Here is a 19,523-nt window from a genome sequence, read left to right as displayed (position 1 = left end):
TGATTCACACCGTTGTCTGATTGTCTGCACCGCTAGGTGGCAGTCAAGCAAGGTAAATTGTTTTGCTTTCATAGGAAAATGAAATGTGCGGAGCAATGCCTAGTTAACCCTTGGATGGATCATATGGCAGGATGGACAGAAAGCCGGTTTGGGTATTCTGACAATTTTGGATCCATTATTGATCCAGACTTTCCTGAGTAATCTCAAATCCCATACGAAGGGGAACTTTAGAGGCAGAGGAAGTTTTAGAGGCAGATTTAAAGGCAGAAATGGAAGAGGGATGAGTCGCTCTAGAAACAATGGATGTTTCAATTGCGGTGCTGAGGATCACTGGGTGAGTCAGTGTCCTCACCCCACCGCTACTCAGACTCCCGATTCCAGCTCTGTCCCTAACCAGACACAACAACCACAGGCATCCATCCAACAAGGTCCAACATTTCCAATCAAATGGGGAAATCAACAACAATGATGGGGTCCGGAGGGTAGTGTCCCAGCTTTTCCTTTTGTCTCAGATGATTTCACTGACAGTCCAATGGTTGCTATTTCAATAAATGGGAGACTCCTCCCCTATCTCGTTGATAGCGGGGCCACTAGGAGTACTATTTGTGAAGATCATTTCAGAGGCAAATGGGAACCAGCGGAACCCTCTTTGGGAATTAATGGGATACTGACAAAAACATATAGGACTCCACCCCTACCAATAGAAGATGATGAAGGGTACACCATATGCACACATTCTTTCAGGATAATACCAAGGTGTCCTGTAAATTTGTTGGGAAGAGACTTGTTTGGGCCACTAGGAATCACAATTAGAACCAACTCAGAAGGAGGTCTAGACATTTCCTCAGATAAAATCACTATAGTAGCATGCAAACCAGGTTTTTTGATGCTGTCACAAGAAAATAGTGAAGAAGATTTTGAGGATATAGACCCCCCAGGTCTGGTCTACATCAGATCTGGATGTAGGACTTGTTTCATGCACACCATACAAGGCCACTCTCAAAGAAGGTGCATTTCCTATCTATCATAAACAGTATCCACTTTCTAAAGAAAAAATGGATGGCATATTGCCAATGGCGAAAGAGTTTCTGCAGGATGGAATCCTGGAGGAAATTATTTCTCCATACAACACACCTGTTAACCCTGTAAAGAAGCCGGATGGCTCCTTCAGATTTGTACAGGACTTGAGGGCCATAAATGACCTCATAGTCCCAATAGCACCTATTGTACCTGATGTTCCATCTCTACTGTCCTCCATTCCAGCAACAGCCAAATGTTTTACTGTAATTGATTTAAAGAATGCTTTTTTCTCTGTCCTTGTAGACAAGGAGACAAGGCCACTCTTTGCTTTTACTGTGTCGATTGACCAACACAATCGCCAGTTTACCTGGTGTAGAATGCCCCAGGGATATATAGACTCACCTGTGGTCTATTCTATAGTACTCCAAGCCACCCTCAGGCCTTGGACTGCCCCTCATGGTTCTGTACTGTTGCAATATGTTGATGATCTTTTGATTTGTAGTTCTTCAGAGGAGGACTGCCGAGCTGATAGCCTATCCTTATTGAAATGGTTACATACGTGTGGTCACAAAGTGTCTAAGAAAAAATTACAATGGTGTAAACAGGAGGTTGAGTACCTAGGGTTTGTGCTGTCTCCGGGAGTTAGGAAAGTCAGTCACAAAAGAACTGTTGCTATAGTGGGTCTGCCCCGCCCACTTACCAAGAAAGACCTGCTAACCTTTCTTGGAATGATTGGTTACTGCCGCCAATGGATACCTGACTGTTCTTTCTATGACAATATATTGAGACAAGCAACCCTCTCTGAAATTGTAAAATGGTCTGATGAAATGTTAAATGCTTTTACCATGTTGAAAGGTGCAATGGTTACCAGCCCGAGCCTTGGCCTCCCTGATTTTAGCAAAATGTTTCACTTGTTTGCTAGGGAAAATTGCAGAACCATGGCAGGAGTACTGGCCCAGGAACATGGTGGGAGACTGCGCCCTGTAGCTTTTTTCTCAAAGGTGGTTCCAGTACAGGTGCAAGGCATGCCTGCTTGCCTCAGAGCATTGGCTTCTTGTTCTATGGTTGCAGAGTTGGCAGCACCATTTACCTTGGGCCATAACACTACTTTATACACCTCACACAGCGTTACCACACTCCTCAAAACTTTACATACTCAGCATATGTCAGCACAAAGATTGAGTGGGTATGAAGTCATCCTCCTGTCCATTCCAAACCTGAAAATAAAAAGTTCAAACATAAACTCTGGCCCAGCTCCAATTTTGAATGCCTTATTAGGTCTTAAAGGAGAACAGGATGACTTACCACCACCTCATGACTGTATACAATCAATACATCAGGACACTTCACCTAGAGCAGATATGCTTTCAGTACCAATTCCTACTGCACAAACAGTTTTTGTTGATGGCTCTTGCAGCAGGCCAAGTGATAATGTCTATCATGCAGGATATGCTGTTGTCCAACTGCCGGATACTGTCCTCGAGGCCAATCCAATACCCTATCAGTCTGCACAAGCTGCTGAATTGATAGCATTAACCCGTGCATGCCAGCTGTTTGCAGGAAAAGAGGTAAACATTTACACCGATTCCAGGTATGCTCATGGTGTGGTCTGGGACCATGGTGTAATATGGCTTCGCAGAGGATATGTAGCAGCAGATGGAAAGAGCATCTCACACTCTGACCTAGACACATCATTACTAGATGCAATTCAGTTGCCTTCAAAACTAGCTATCATGCACTGTAAGGCACATACAGGCCAAATGACTGATATAGCCAAAGGTAATGCACTAGCTGACAGAATAGCTAAAGAAGCTGCATCTACACAAAAGGCAAACATTCAAATGCCCATGCTAACACCTCAGCCATATTCCCTGAAAGAGACACATTGGCTCACGGAACTACAGGCTTTTGCCACCCCTGATGATATTGCGCAATGGAACTGTGATGGGATGGTACAAAAGGATCCTAAAACAGGATTAATCTGCAAAGAGGGGAAGCCGTGTATTCCTGTTGCTAGCGCCCCCCTGTTCATTGCACAATACCATGGACTGGGTCACAAGGGATGGCAGGCCACATGTGAACTTCTAGATGCAGATTTTTTCATTGCAGGATTACCTAATCTAGTCAAAGCTTTTGTAAGGAGATGTGTCACTTGCATTAGGAACAATCCAACAAACCCAAAGAAATCAAAGCATGAACATCTTGAATACCCAACAACACCGTTTACCCATTTACAGATAGACTTTACACATATGCCCAAAGAAGGAAAGAAACAACAATATCTTTTGGTCATAGTGGACATGTCACGCTGACCAAAAAATCTTTGTCACCAACAATGAAAACGCACAAACTGTAGTGAAGATCCTCACACAGGAAATTATTCCTAGATGGGGGTGTCCATTGCAAATAAATTCAGACAATGGCCCAGCTTTCACAGCTAAAATTTGCCAAGATCTTGTAAAAGTACTAAAAATAGACTGGAAATTTCACCTCCCCTACCATTCACAGAGTTCAGGAATTGTAGAGAGAATGAATAGAACAATTAAAGACAGGATAAGGAAAGCTACGGGTGGGAATTTTGGCAAGTGGAAAAAAGTTCTCCCAGCTGTATTAGCTGAAATCAGAATGACCCCTCACAGTGTGACGGGTTATTCCCCCTTTGAGGTACTCATGGGTAGGCCATTCCCCACACCGTGGGCTAATCATCCCTTGATGGTAGAGAGAGGTGATTTGGAACAAATACAGGAGGAATATGTAAAAAAACTGATTAAAACTCTTGATATTGTTGAAAGAAGAGTTGCTCGCACCTCTCCTTCTTCTTCACAGGTACCAACCCACCCGTTCCAGGTCGGTGATCAAGTTGTGGTCCAGAGGCTTCAGAAAGGTCGAAAGCCGCAAGAGGTTCCATTCGGACCAGTGACCAAAGTGGTAGCCGTCACCAGGACCGCCATCCTTACAGAGCAAATTCCTACTTGGATCCATGCCAGCAGAGTAAAGAAGGTTGATCTAAGCCCAGGAATTCAAGAAAAGCTGAAAAGAGGTGAAGCAGGTGTTTTAAGTCCTCAAAAGACAAGCACAGACATAAAGGACAGTGGTGTCACTCATTTCACCACAGACTTCTGGGAAGGCCTTTTGCCTTCTGGTGATGTTTCTACTTCTGATCTTTGTCCCAGTGTGGATAATAACTAACTGTATCTTTCATCCTGAAGACTTAGGTGCCTTGAAACTCATATGTGGTAAAAGCGAAATACACACCAACCATACTGACTTTCACCTCAGAAATCGCAGTAAAAGAGATGTCTCTAATGAATTGATCAAAGAAACAAGTTTTTTCTGAAAAAATGTTACTGTTAAAATTTAAATATGCTTATGCTAGAAAGTCAGGATATGAAAAATGCTAAATTTGTAGTAAGTTGCACCCAGAAACTGCTAAAATCCCACTTTTAGCTGTCCCTCTGAACCTCAAGTCATTATTGGAAAATACTCTAGTCTTAAGTATTAAGAATGTCTCGCAAGGGTACCGCAATCAGAGTATTATGTTTTACACTTTAGGAAAGACACATGAACCTGAGTGGTGTGTTCAGTTAGGCAATACATCCAACGGAATAGGTATGTGTTCCAAGTCTGTATTTAACATTTCAAAGGGTATTCCCTTCCACACCAGTAACATTATCATGGGTCATATGTGTAGTTACAAAAATCAATCCCTTAACAACACCATTAGTGAACTTACTACATACAGGAACACAACCTCTGGGATACTTGTGAGTAAACTTGTTAGTGCTGCATTTGAGGCTGGAACTGAGCCCCAACGTAGTTCTCTAAGAGGTTTTTCATTGGGAAACAATACATACGTATGCTGTGCTAAAATTTGTTACCCATGGATCCCCGCAGGAGTGGAAGGATGGTGTTATTTAGCACAGTTGGTACCAGTCATGTCAGCCCTAGGCCAGAATCAGGAACATCACATACAAGTTACTTCAAGTCCAGTACATAGGTTAACTTATAAATACAAGAGAGAAACCCCACCTATGTTTTCTACTTCAGATAAGTTATGGACATGGTTTCCATCCTGGACAGGATGGGGCATAACCATGATGGACAAATTAAATAACTACACTAGTTTAATAAATGATGTTATGGAAAAAAACTCCCAAGATATAGGACTACTCAATGTCGAGCTCAAAGCAATTAGAAGACAACTAGAGTTACACGAATTAGCTATTGAAAGCATGAGTGCAGCTCTGACAGGTTTATGCGAAATGACCCAAGATTATGAATGTTGTACAAGGTTTCACAATACCAGCCTGGAAATCCCAGACTACTATGATGTTATTAGTTAACACTGAACACAGGTAAATGAATTAATGAAACAAGCAAGGGACATAGGTAATTATGGATGGAACCCCTTTTCTAGTTTGGGTTTAGGTGGAATGTTTTCATGGTTAAAGGACATAGTGATTATGATTATCATAGTACTATTGTTAGGATTGATAGGCTACTTGATTTTCAAGCTTATTCTACTTTGTATTAGCAAATGTACTACACCAGACCAACCTTCTCACGCATATACACAATATCTGCAGCTTTATGTAAATGAATATAACAAACGTAGCAAGAACCGTAGATTTCAGGAGGCTGCGGATCTGTAGAAGTCATTCCATGACTTAAGAGGGGGTTGAAAGGTTATGTTAAGCATCCATCTTGTTTCTGTCAGCCATCTTAATATTCACAAACTTCCATTTTACAATATGTACAGTTTGAACACCCCTTTAACTTCTCAGATAACTGTCTCAACATGAGATTCTTCTAACTCGTGTGTTCTCACACACTTATCTATAACCTTCACACTGTTTCTCAGCATCTTTTAGCTACAGAAGGAATTATGTATCTTTTCTTATATTAATTCAGCTAGCTTAGAACAAAGAACAATAGCGTTTTGTTTTGACCAGCTGTAATCGTCTTGATGTCTACTGCGCATGTCTTATTCTGTGTGACGCGAAATGTACTATATCAACCGCTTTGTAATAACTCAATACAATTAGTTCTCGAAGGACGCCATGGTGTGTGTGTGGTTTTATTTGTCCTTTGAGAATTGATTCCAGAGCGCTCTCAATTTATACAATACATTGGATCTAAGGTCTGAGAGGTTGAAGGGACCACCCTAGACACAGGATTAACCCTTTCAGTCAGCAGCAACCTCTCTGAGGTGAAAGGAATTTGCACCTGTCATATCAGTTCTCAGAGACCGCAACATTCCATACTCCTGTGGGTTTCGGACCAAATTACTTGTAACTTTTCAAAACCATCTGGTTCCTATCACCTCTCCAAAGGAAGGTATGAAGCGAATGCACAACTGGGGACTTACTGCAGCTCCTCAATTTATTCCTACGGGTTCTAAACCACCACCGGACATCTCAGAACCGCGGAACACTGCTGGCATATAGCTTGCCATAAAAGGCCTCTGCGTGCAATCGGCTTATCTACACTAAATTTGTAAGGGTATACTATAATTGTTCTTGTATTGTACATGACACCCAAAGAGTGTGGCTTAATGTCTGTTCTGACACACCCCGGTTAGTTGTTGTGCCAAGCACCAACCGGTTTTCTTCTTTGTTTTTCTTAGTGATTGTTGCATTCAGGTTAATAACAGTGTGTATCTTAAACCTGTCTCCTTCTTGCTATTGCTCTCTTAACCACTTGACCACTGGGCACTTAAACTCCCTTAATAACCAGACCAATTTTCAGCTTTTGGTGCTCTCACATTTTGAATGACAATTACTCAGTCATGCAACACTGTACCTATATGAAATTTTTGGCCTTTTTTTCACACAGATGGAGCTTTCTTTTGGTGGTATTTAATCACCGCTGGGTTTTTTATTTTCTGCGCTATAAAAGAAAAAAGACCGAAAATTCTGTAAAAAAATAAATTTTTCTTTGTTTCTGTTATAACATTTAGCAGATTAGTAATTTTTCTTCATAAATTTTGGCCAAAATTTATACTACTACATATCTTTGGTAAAAAATAAGTACAAATTGGTGGATATTATTTGGTCTTTGTGATAGTTATAGAGTCCACAAGCTATTGTGCCAATATCTGAAAATTTATCACACCTGAAGTACTGACGTCCTATCTCATTTCTTGAGACCCTAACATGCCAGAAAAGTACAAATACCCCCCAAATTACCCTTTTTTGGAAAGAAGACATTCCAAGGTATTTAGTAAATGGCATTATGAGTTTTTTTAAGTTGTCACTCCTTTTGTCTTTTGATCAGCATTAGCCAATTTGCCAACGTGCCCTTAGCAATCTCCTTACCCACTCAAAATTTGGTACCCACTGGGAAACCGTACAAAAGATCCTCCATAAGTTGTATTATACACCCACTAGGATCGCCTCCAGATATCCTGATGCATCACCTAACTGCTGGAGACAGTGTGAACTGGGGGGAACCCTGCTACGCATCTGGTGGGAATGCCTGAAATTAAAGTCCTTCTGGTCAGGTGTAAATGTGCTTCTTTGATCTGTAACTGGGATACAAGCTACTATCTCACCACCAATGGCCCTCCTGGGACTAGATCTCAACGTATGGCCCAGGTGAACACACAACATCCTGTCCCACATACTCATCACGGCCCGCCTAGCATTGGCACGTAACTGGAAATCTGCCTCTCCTCCCACCATACCGCAGCTGATCACTATTCTCATTGAGCATTTGATGATGGAATACATGTTTGCTACGGCTCAACTCACTACAGCTAGATTCTACTCCCTTTGGACCCCATGGATTAGAGATTCAAGAAGTACAGTTGTAGGGTAGATGAACGGCACCCAGATCTGTTTTTGCTTAAGAACATTTGCTCTTCAACAGTAGGCCTCAGAAACTAATCTTAATATTATCTTCACTCTCTTTGGATACATGTTCTTAAACGTTGGATAAAGACGCAACATAACATTTCATTGTGGTAGTATTCGATGGACACCCACTATAAGTTTTTGCTGTTTACTTTTGCCTGTTGCAACTATTTGGTATTAGACATAATTTACTTAATCTCTCTCTTCTTATCAAGTATGCATGCATATGCACCATTGTTTACCGCACTGTAATGGTTTAATGTAACTTAAACATTTTCTGAATAAAATATAAGTGAAAAAAATAAATAAATATATTTACTGATGATTTTTATTCAGACTGTTACCTAAAATAAAATCTTTACTAACAAATATACAGAGACTTTTATCGCTATCTAAAAAATGCTGGTTCTATTTGCTCTGAAGTCACTGAGTTAAAAAGGAACACTTCTGAATCAGAATAACAGCCAGGGAACTAGTGTTTTAAGAATCTGCATTATGTCCTCACCGCAGCCTTCCTTTATACACATTAGATCATGGTATCCGATGGTGGTATTAGGGGTTGCAGGACAAGAAAATCTGTTTTCCACACACAAAATACATTAGTGGTAAAAGACTGTACGGTACATAACACATTCCTCTTGGGTACTTGTGTAGTAGAGAAGTTATACTGCTTGCCCCGCCTTGGAATACATGCGTCCATATTTATCAAAAAGTGGAACAGACGTGAAGGTGGCTTGGAAGTCCTAAAGGAAAACAGAAAGGCATTAGTTGTATATTTATTTTTCTTCTTGGGTTAACATCATATTTCAAGAGTTTTTGATAGAAAAGGACAGTCCTGATATTCAGACCCTTGAAAAGATGAGACTAAGGATGAATGGGTGATATTTCCTATAAATAGATCTGTAATTCCGTGTAGCCATGTGATCCAGGCACATCTGCCAGACAATACAGTGAGACCCTCTAACTCCAATGCAGCTGCAGCACAGTTTTGGCCAAAACACAGCCCAGGTTTGCTGATTAGACAGAAGTTGAAGCAGCCCAAGGATAAGGGCATCCCTTTGCTCACTCACTTGCTCCTGCCCATATAGCAAAGCCTGGTTGGCTCCTAATGCCCATTGCAGTGCAGAGCCATTGATAGGCCATTGATATCCAGACAAATTCAGACACTTCTACAAGCTATTAAAACAGCTAATTTCATAGTGAACAAATAACCTTATTAAAGTAAATGTAAACCCTACCTGGATGACATTTAGTTTGCTAAACCACTGTGTATCATAAACAATGTTTTTTTCAATATTTTATAGAATACTTTTTTTTACACCTTTTTTATATCTCAGTGCTGCTGATCTCCTCCAGATTGTTGCAACCACTTCATGACTAAATGCACTCTCTTCAGATTCAGCTGCACATCATTGCACTGAATTCATTGCAAAGCTTCCTGATAGTGACAACAGTGAACCATGCCTGTGCCATGCCTTTGCTAGCATGGCCCATTGTAGTCTACACCAGGGGAGCATGTGACGGGAGGACACAGGAGCACAATGGGGAAATAGCTGTCACCCCATAACACAAAATGCCTTAACCACTTGACCACTGGGCACTTAAAGTGGTTGTAAACCCTCCCCCACAACTTTGTCCCATGTAAATCAGCATAAAAACCCTAATGCACACTGCTTGTAGATATCTCCTTACTTAGTATTGTTGTAAACCTTGTTGTTCTGTAGAATGAAGTCACTGAGCATGCCCAGATCTCCCCTGATTTAAGGCACACTCTCTATGTCTTATCTATCTGTTATCAGGACTTCCTATGGCACAGCTCTGAACGCTGCTAATCACTCGGAGCTTCCTCCTACACACCATGTGACCATGTGACATGACATGCAGTGTAAACTTAGCCAATACTGCAGTCTTATCAGCTGAAGCTGATAAGTCTGACAAAGGGAAACATTAGACATCGGCACAAGTAAATACTATGAAATAAACAAGTAAGCTATGAACAGGAAATCAGGGTTGCCATAGAAACATTGGATTGAGAAGGAGGCTTGGTTAATAGTATAGGAAGTGCTCAATGTAAGGGCGGAAATACACTCCACTGTGGACTCAGAAAACAATACTTAACCACTTGCCGCCCGCCCTATAGACAATTGACGGTGGCAAAGTGGTTTCATAATCCTGATCGGACGTCATATGACGTGATCAGGATTATGAGCCGCTGCGCGCCCCCGGGGGGCGCGCATCGCGGCGATCGTTGTTGCGGGGTGTCAGTCGGAGACTCTTTACCACGCGATCAGCTGTGTCCAATCACGGCTGATCACAGTGTAAATAGGAAGAGCCGGTGATCGGCTTTTCCTCACTCGCGTCTGTCAGATGCGAGTAGAGGAGAGCCGATCGGCTGCTCCTCTGACAGGGGGGGTCTGTGCTGATCGATTATCAGCACAGCCCCCCCGAGGATGCCCACACTGGACCACCAGGGACGCCACCAGACCACCAGGGAAAAGGTAATCCTCCCTAGACCACCAGGGATGCCAGTCAGCACAATGGATGCCAATCAGTGCCCATAATGGATGCCAATCAGTGCCCACAATGGGCATCACTGATTGGCATGCATTATTGTTTGGCACTGATTGGCATTCATTAGTACAGTATAACACCAATGCCGCCTATGAGTGCCCACCTATGCCGCCTATGAGTGCCCACCTGTGCCGCCTATGAGTGCCCACCTGTGCCACCTATCAGTGCCCACCCATGCCCATCTGTGCCGCCTATCATGCCCATCTGTGCTGCCTATCCATGCCCATCTGTGCCACCTATCCATGCCCATCTGTGCCACCCATCCATGCCAATCCGTGCCAGCTATCAGTGCCAATTTGTGCCACCTATCAGTGTCCATCCGTGTCGCCCATCCGTGTCGCCCATCCGTGCCGCCTATCAGTGCCACATATCAGTGTACATCAATGCCACCTCATCAGTGCCACTTCATTGGTGCCACATCATTGGTGCCCATCAGTGCCGCCTTATCAGTGCCCATCAGTGTAGCCCCATCAGTGCCCATCAGTGAAGGAGAAAACTTAAAGTTTTGAAGCTGAAACAAAAAAAACATATTTTTTTTCAAAATTTTCGGTATTTTTTTATTTGTAGCGCAAAAAATAAAAACCGTAGAGGTAAAAAATACCACCAAAAGAAAGCTCTATTTGTGGGAAAAAAATGATAAAAATTTCATTTGGGTACAGTGTAGCATGACCGCGCAATTGTCATTCAAAATGCGACAGCGCTGAAAGCTCAAAATTGGTCTGGGCAGGAAGGTGTTTAAGTGCCCTGTATTGAAGTGGTTAAGATGGTGCTGCCTAACCCCTGGAAACAAGTTTTTTTAAAGTTTCTTTAAATAGCAAGTAATATGCAATTTGGGCTGGATTACAGTGGCTATAGTCTGATAATTACTTATTATAATGGACTAAATGAAAAAAAGCATCAGAGTGGGAGAGTTTACTTCCTCTTTAAACCCCCTTCCTAACCAAACCAATTTTCAGCTTTCGGTGCTCTCACACTTTGAATGACAATTACTCAGTCATGCAACACTGTACCCATATGAAATTTTTGTTCTTTTTTTCACACAAATAGAGCCTTCTTTTGGTGGTATTTAATCACTGCTGGGTTTTTTATTTTTCGTACTATAAATCAAAAAACCTGAAAATTCGTAAAAAAAAAAATTCTTTGTTTCTGTTAAAATTTATTGCAGAGTATTGGCGAGTACTGCCAGAGTATTGCAGCATATGGCAGAGTATTGTCAGAGTATAGCAGAGTATTGGTAGAGTATTTCAGAGTATTGCAGAGTATGGGCAGAGTACTGCAGAGTATGGGCAGATTACTGCAGAGTATTGCAGAGTATGGGCACTGAGCAGCGCTGTGGGCACTACAGATCCAGCCCACAGTGCTGCTGCAAACGATTCCCCCCCCCCTCTCCCGCTGCACTGTACAGATCGGTACAGAGAGGGGAGGGAGGAATCGGCATCATGACATGACGCCAGTTTGTTTACAAGTGATTGCTCTGTCATTTGATGGAGCGATCGCGTGGTAAGCGGCCGCTACCAGTGGGCATTTACTGTGATCCGTGATGCGCCGGGTCTTCTGGATATTTCCAGGAGCGCACCCCAGGGGGAGAGCAAGAGAGAGCAAGATTCTGGGAGGACATCCATGGACGCCCTCCCAGAAAAAGCGACCGTGCTGTAGCCGTCTTTCAGCTATGGCCCGGTCGGCAAGTGGTTAAAGTGGTTATAAACCTCTAACATGAAATATGAACAAAGCTTATCCTCTATAGTGTGTACTTGTCTCAATTAGGAGCACCAAGTGTCATTTCTGTCTATTGCTTCCTTCCTCTGCTATCAACATGAGTCACTTCTGACAAGTTTTTTCTGACACCAAGAGAAAAAAAGGTGACAGGGGAGGGATCTCCAGCTGACTGACAGCCTCAGCACTGTTCCTATGTGCTGTGTGAAGGGGGTGTCCCTTTCCTCCAATCAGCTCTCAGAGCTCTCCTTACTGACCTCTGCAGAGTGTAATTTCACCCCCTTTTTTCTGAACTCTCAGACAAGATTATACATTCTAAGCTTTGAACAGATGTAGAGGAGAGAAGATTGCAGATAAGCAGGTACAACTTATATATAAGAATTTGTTTAATCTATGTGTATCACCTAAAGCCAGTCACTTCACTAGGTATATGTAAGGGATTACAACTACTTTATCAAAAATCTTTATGGCAGGATCACTTGGGATTATTTTCATGAAAACGGGAACAGCTTGGATCATGGAGCAATTAATATACGCACTTAATATACACATGTAATATGGAATAAAAAACCCTGGGTAGAATCAGCTTTAATAATTTTAAGGCTCATGTACACAGACACATTTGGACACCACAAGGATTCAGTGTATTTCTGCCCCCAAGAGTCACAGGTGGGAGTGTACAGTCAACAGTCTGTATAAATCAATGACAGGCTTACAGATGCTGCAGCTGTATTACTCTAACCACACATCTGAGTGAGTACACACGTACAGGGATGGATGAGCGGCCCTGGACACAAGCATTGTCTTAAGCTCTTTTGGCTGTACATCTTCTGTTTATTACAGCAGTGCAGTTTGCTCTGAATCTCTGTGACCCATTTTCAGCCAACAGCGTGTTAAAGCCCGCTGTCGGCTGATGTCACAGAGCCAGTTCAGGCTGGAGAAAGATCACAACCATATGGTCTTTATCCACCTAGGTGCCTGGACCAGCACCTGGCTCAGCCTCTCAGCAGGGAACCAGCCTCTGATGTTTGAGCCGGCCGCTCTCACCCCCTCCACAGCTCAGTGCTCTAGTGAGCCTGGGGGGGGGGGGAGAGCAGAGAGACACTGACTGAGAATCATGGCTCTCTGCTTAGGGAGAACTGGGTGATCTCAGCCTTAAATATGGCAGGGGACAGATGCAGCATCACATTGATGTTGCATACACCTAAGTATGATTTAAAAAAAAATGCATACTTCTCTTAAGGGCTCATGCACAGGGTACACCACACAAGAATTCAGCATATTTATGCACCATGGAGTTAGAGGTGCTGGTGTGCAGCACTGGCCAGCAGCCTTTACAAATCAATGAAAGGCTGACAATGTGGCTGCACACCAACACCTGTGGCTCCCGGGCAAAGGAATCTGCTAAATTCTGTGCCGTACACCCAAATGCACCCACGTGCATGAGACCTTAGGAAAAATATTTTCTTATTGCAAAAAACAGTCTGGTCATGTCAGAGTTAAGCCACACAACCAAACCAACTGGTAATGAATGATAATTATGATGATTACCATAACGGAGGTCCTAAAATGTCCAGTTTCTCTGGCAACAGGAGCAATTGACATCAATTTCCTGATTGTTTCCAGTAATTTCCACTAATTAATGCCCAGAAACATAAAGTGATATTTCTTATTCTCATAAATTGTGGCGGATTATGTAATATGACTCCTAGCTCACCTTGTAAATGGAACATGTTGTGGCTGGACTGCATGAAACAGACGTGTTGTTATGGTCATTGGCATCTGCACTGTCTGTGCACTTCACACGCATAGAAAGGTTACTTTATATACAGCTTGCGATATGCTAAAAAGCTGGATTATTTATTTTACCATGCTGCCTAAACAGCTGCCTGCATGAAATATTGAGCAGTGTGATTCCCCTGGCTTCTACACATTTGTATAGTAAGTGCACCCTCATCTACAGAGAGAAATGTACATTTACTAGTGTATACTTTGCAGGGGCTGATTCAGCTCACATTTGTGATCTTTTTGCCTACAGAGAACCATGCCTAAGTAGAGTGAGAAAATGTACACACCTCTCCTAAAATGCCCTGCCCATTGAAATGAATGGGCACTGCTGCTGAAGCGCCTGCAAAGTGCGACGGTAAAGCACTAGAAAAAACTAGCGGCGCTTTACCGCCGACACTCTTACTGCCCCAGTGTGAAACTGCCTGTGAGTACCGTATATACTCGAGTATAGGCCGACCCGAATATAAGCCGAGGCCCCCAATTTACCCCCAAAAAAACTGGCAAACTTATTGACTCGTGTATAAGCCGAGGGTGAGACATGCCTGTCCATCCCTGTGTGTGTGTCCGTCCATCCCTGTGTGTCCGTCCATCCCTGTGTGTCCGTCCATCCCTGTGTGTCCGTCCATCCCTGTGTGTCCGTCCATCCATCCCTGTGTGTGTGTGTGTCCATCCATCCATCCATCCCTGTGTGTGTGTGTCTCCATCCATCCATCCATCCATCCCTGTGTGTGTGTGTCTCCATCCATCCATCCATCCATCCCTGTGTGTGTGTGTCTCCATCCATCCATCCATCCATCCCTGTGTGTGTCTCCATCCATGTGTGTGTGTGTGTGTGTGTGTGTGTGTGTGTGTGTGTCCAGCCTACCTTTGTCCCGAGCCTCCGTCCCGTGCCTTGCCTCCTTGCCTCCGTCCCGTGCCGTGCCTTGCCTCCTTGCATCCGTCCCGTGTCGTGCCTTGCCTCCTTGCATCCGTCCCGTCCCGTCCCGTGCCGTGCCGTGCCTTGCCTTGCCTCCGTCCCGTGCCCTCTTCGTCGGCGGCCATTGTAAAATTCAAAAGCTGCGCCGCCGCCTTCGCCTGTGATAGGCGGAACACTGAATTTCCCAGCAGCCTGTGTTCCGCCTATCACAGACGTCGTATCATCCTCGTCCGTAGTACGAGGATGATACGATGTCCGTGATAGGCGGAACACAGGCTGCTGGGAAATTCAGTGTTCCGCCTATCACAGGCGAAGGCGGAGCCGGAGGCGCGGCTTTTGAATAGAATGGCCGCTGTCTGTCTGCTCGACACGCTGATCGAGCGGGCAGACAGCGATGACTCGAGTATAAGCCGAGGGGGGCACTTTCAGCCTCAAAAAAGAGGCTGAAAATCTCGGCTTATACTCGAGTATATACGGTAAATCTTGAACAGGATTTCATAACTAAGGTTCCATGAAACCCTGGGGTTCCTCCAGGGCAGTGATTCTCAATGTCATGGTACTACTTACAGCGAACCCTCAGGCGAGCAGGTGACACGGGATCCCCCAGGGAGTGGAATCTAAGAGTCAGCCGGTGTTCCGCCAGTTACCCTCTCACGAAGGTTTGGACTTAGCTGCGTGCTGACCCCAGGTCACGACCGCCGGGTTCACCCTGCTCGCTAGGGAAGTACCCGAAGACACTGTAGACAAGGATGGATGGATGAAGCAAGGAAAGCCAGGTAGTGAGCCAAGGTCAGGGCGGGCTGCAGACAACGTAATCAGAACAAGCCAGGTCGGTACACAGAAGATCAGATCACGAGAAGACAGGTAAACAGGTTACACAGGGGAGCTAGGAACAAACGTTGCTCAAGCAACCAGTAGCAGGTTTGAAAGGGGTTTAAATAGAGAAGCACATGAGGGCTGGACAGGAAGTAGCAGGAAGGAATCATATATTAGGCAACAGGTGAAGGGTGTCGACACCCATAGCTGGAGAGTGCACAGAGCTGAACACCAGACAGTGGACAACAGATGCCAGCTGACCCACTGCAGTAAAGGTGAGACACAGATCAGCTCCGCAGCTGATCTGTGACACTCAACCAGGGTTCCGTGGGAACTCTAGGGTTTCTCCAGAGGTTGCTAGGGGTTCCTTCAGCTTTGGGAAATTTCTGCCTCTCAGATAAGTTCCCACTGACACCATTGATCTTTCTTGATATCTGTAAGGAGGTAGTTCTTCCCAATGACCACAAGTGTAAGGACCATTCTTCTCACTGACCATCACACTAATGTTTAATGAGTTGTAGATTTCAAATTTTTAGCAGGGGTTCCCTGAGACCAGAGAACTATTTCAAGGGTTCCTCTGTGTTGAAAAGGTTGAGAAAGGTTGCTCCATGGTTTGCTAAAAGTTCCTTGAGCAAAGAAGAGTTTCTAACTAGCAGTAACCACTGATATCTATGATCTTTTTAGCTGTGTGTTGAGGGGCAGTTTCCCTACTTGAAAACATAGTAAAGTCCAGTGCACAGAGACAACATCCGCCGGTTCAATATGCCAGTATGCCAGCCAGTCTGACAGAAGCCGGCCAAATGGGAAAACCAGCAGCCAACCAGCTCCCGATCAGTGCTCTCAACCAATGGCTGAGAGCACTGACCGGAGTGTTCTGGTGGGGGGGCCGTCCCCCTGTCAGAACACAACAGCTCAGCGGGAGAGATCACTGTACTAGCAGTACAGCAGATCCAACTGGAGGTGGCAGTTTTTTCACTCAACCTGCTGGGTTGAACAGAGAAAAATTCAGATTTTGTACCAGGCTTAAGATTGTCCTTTTTACACTGACCATATATATGTGGTCCTTCTACCATTAAACACCAATATATGGGACCAATACACCAACTACCAAGATTAGAAGTTACTGTTCCACTGACCACCAATGTGAGGGGCACTACAGTTTTCAGTTTTTCATTTAATATAAGGACACTTACTTGTCCAGGGATCCAGTGATGTCCTCACCCAAGCTGATTCTTCAAATGGCTTCAGGCGCAGGCGCTGACATCTTAAAGCAGAACTTTACCCAATCTGCTTAATTTTTTTTTCCTACCCTGCCTACCTGATGTGGTGTTCTGCACAGGAAGGATACTCACCCACCTAGTGGATCCAATGTTGTCCCACTGCAATCCCCTTCTCTGTAGCCAGCACTTGGGTCCTGCGCAGCCATCATCTTGTGGGATGTCATTGGGAGGATAGAAGGAAAGGCAGAAACTCATCAGGGTGGGTAAAGTTCCACTTTGAGTAAGGGAAGCCAACAGTGAAGCCTTGAGGCTTCACAGTAGTTTCCTACTGCGCATGTGCAAGTGAATTGTCCCGAAGTCTTCTGTGCCCCAGAAGCATGCAGGCCATACTTCCATCTCCGATCGCTGGGGAATTCACTTCTGTAATTGCGGTCAGGGTTAAAACTTACATTAAAAAAAATATATATTAAAAATATATTTTCCACTTCTGTTTTTTGAAGTCGGGTATGTATGATATGTTGCATACGAATATTATGTATATGCATATTCAGCAAGCAGGTGTACCTTTAGGCTCCTTTTTACATATTTTTTTACCTACATTCTACTGTTTAGAGAACAAAAGCTGAAATGTACACTGGAAAATTAGGAGAGTGAGTGTTTCCCTTCCATCCTTTAATGGCCCTGTTCAAATGGGGCAATTTGCTCCGTGTCCCATGCAAGGACATCTTTTACCAGCAGGGGGATGCACAGGTGCTATACGCATTCCGGTGCTGGTGTCTCATTTAAGTCTATTACTTTGTCCCTATGGGGTACATTTACTAAGAGTGGTGCACTCAGAATCTGGTGCAGCTGTGCATGGTAGCCTAGCCAGCTTCTAATCTCAGTTTGTTCAATTAAGCTTTGTCAATAAAATCTGGAAGCTGATTGGTTTCTTTGCAGAAGTAAGCCTGATTTTGCACTCTCCAGCTTTAGTAAATAAACCCCATATGATATGCGGGCCAGACAGGCCTGGACATAACCTTCCCTGAATTTTCCACGCCTCCAGTCAGTTTGATACTGGTTGGGGGACCCATTTTATTGCTGAAAAGGGCAAAATCTGCATCTTTACACAGTGGGAAACTGTCTGTCACATTATCTACAATATACACTATATACAGTGCCTTGAAAAATTATTCATACCCCTTGAAATTTTCTACATTTTGTCATGTTACAACCAAAAACATAAATGTATTTCACTGGGATTTTATGTGATAGACCAACACAAAGTGGCAGATAATTGTGAAGTGGAAGGAAAATGATAAATGGTTTTCAATTTTTTAACATATAAATATGTGAAAAGTGTGGCGTGCATTTGTATTCAGCCCTCCTGAGTCAATACTTTGTAGAACCTCCTTTTGCTGCAATTACAGCGGCAAGTCTTTTTGGGAATGTCTCTACCAGCTTTGCACATCTAGAGAGTGAGATTTTTGCCCATTCTTCTTTGCAAACTAGCTCAAGCTCTGTCAGATTCGGTGTAGGGCATCTGTGAACAGCAATTTTCAAGTCTTGCCACAGATTCTCAATTGGATTTAGGTCTGGACTTTGACTGGGCCATTCTAATACATGAATATAATTTGATCTAAACCATTCCATTGTAGCTCTGGCTGTATGTTTAGTGTCTTTGTCCTGCTGGAAGGTGAACCTCCGCCCCAGTCTCAAGTCTTTTGCAGACTCTAACAGGTTTTCTTCTAAGATTGCCCTGTATTTGGCTCCATCCATCTTCCCATCAACTCTGACCAGCTTCCCTGTCACCGCTGAAGAAAAGCTTCCCCACAACATGATGCTGCCACCACCATGTTTCAAGGTAGGGATGGCATGTTTAGGGTAATGTGCAGTGTTAATTTTCCATCATACATAGCATTTTGCTTTTAGGCCAAAAAGTTACATTTTGGTCTCATCTGACCAGAGCACCTTCTTCCACGTGTTTTTCTGTGTTCCCCACATGGCTTCCCGCAAACTGCAAACAGGACTTCTTACGGCTTTCTTTCAACAATGGCTTTCTTTTTGCCACTCTTCCATAAAGGCCAGATTTGTGGAGTGCAATACTAATAGTTATACTGAGATTAAATTACACACAGATTAACTCTATTTACTAATTAGGTGACTTCTGATGGCAATTGGTTCCACTAGATTTTAGTAAGGGGTATTAGAGTAAAGAGGGCTGACTATAAATGCACACCACACTTTTCACATATTTATTTGTAAAAAAAAAAAACATTTACCATTTTCCTTCTATTTTATTTACTTTGCGTTGGTCTATCACATAAAATCCCAATAAAATACATTTACGTTTTTGGTTGTAACATGACAAAATGTGGAAAATGTCAAAGGGTATGAATAATTTTTCAAGGCACTGTGTGTGTGTGTGTGTGTGTGTGTGTGTGTGTGTGTGTGTGTGTGTGTGTGTGTGTGTGTATATATATATATATATACATATATATATATATATATATATATACAGTGGTGTGAAAAAGTGTTTGCCCCCTTCCTCATTTCCTGTTCCTTTGCATGTTTGTCACACTTAAGTGTTTCGGAACATCAAACCAATTTAAACAATAGTCAAGGACAACACAAGTAAACACAAAA

General features: G+C 43.4%; 1 protein-coding gene across 1 annotated transcript in view; it reads right to left on the bottom strand.

Moving 5' to 3' along the window:
• Positions 1–8,184: 8,184 nt before the first annotated feature.
• Positions 8,185–19,523, bottom strand: part of SPATA17 (spermatogenesis associated 17) — a 247,512-nt gene continuing 236,173 nt past the window's right edge. Inside the window, exon 10 of the mRNA XM_077485778.1 lies at positions 8,185–8,617. Coding sequence (XP_077341904.1) covers positions 8,537–8,617 — 81 coding nt within the window. The 3' untranslated portion in view covers positions 8,185–8,536. The remainder of the gene's footprint in view (positions 8,618–19,523) is intronic.

This window comes from Lithobates pipiens, unplaced genomic scaffold (genome assembly GCF_037356315.1).
Source record: "Lithobates pipiens isolate NorthernLeopardFrog02 unplaced genomic scaffold, aLitPip1_a1.2 Scaffold_18, whole genome shotgun sequence".
Lineage (NCBI taxonomy): Eukaryota > Metazoa > Chordata > Amphibia > Anura > Ranidae > Lithobates > Lithobates pipiens.
This window is presented reverse-complemented; position numbering and strand designations above follow the sequence as displayed.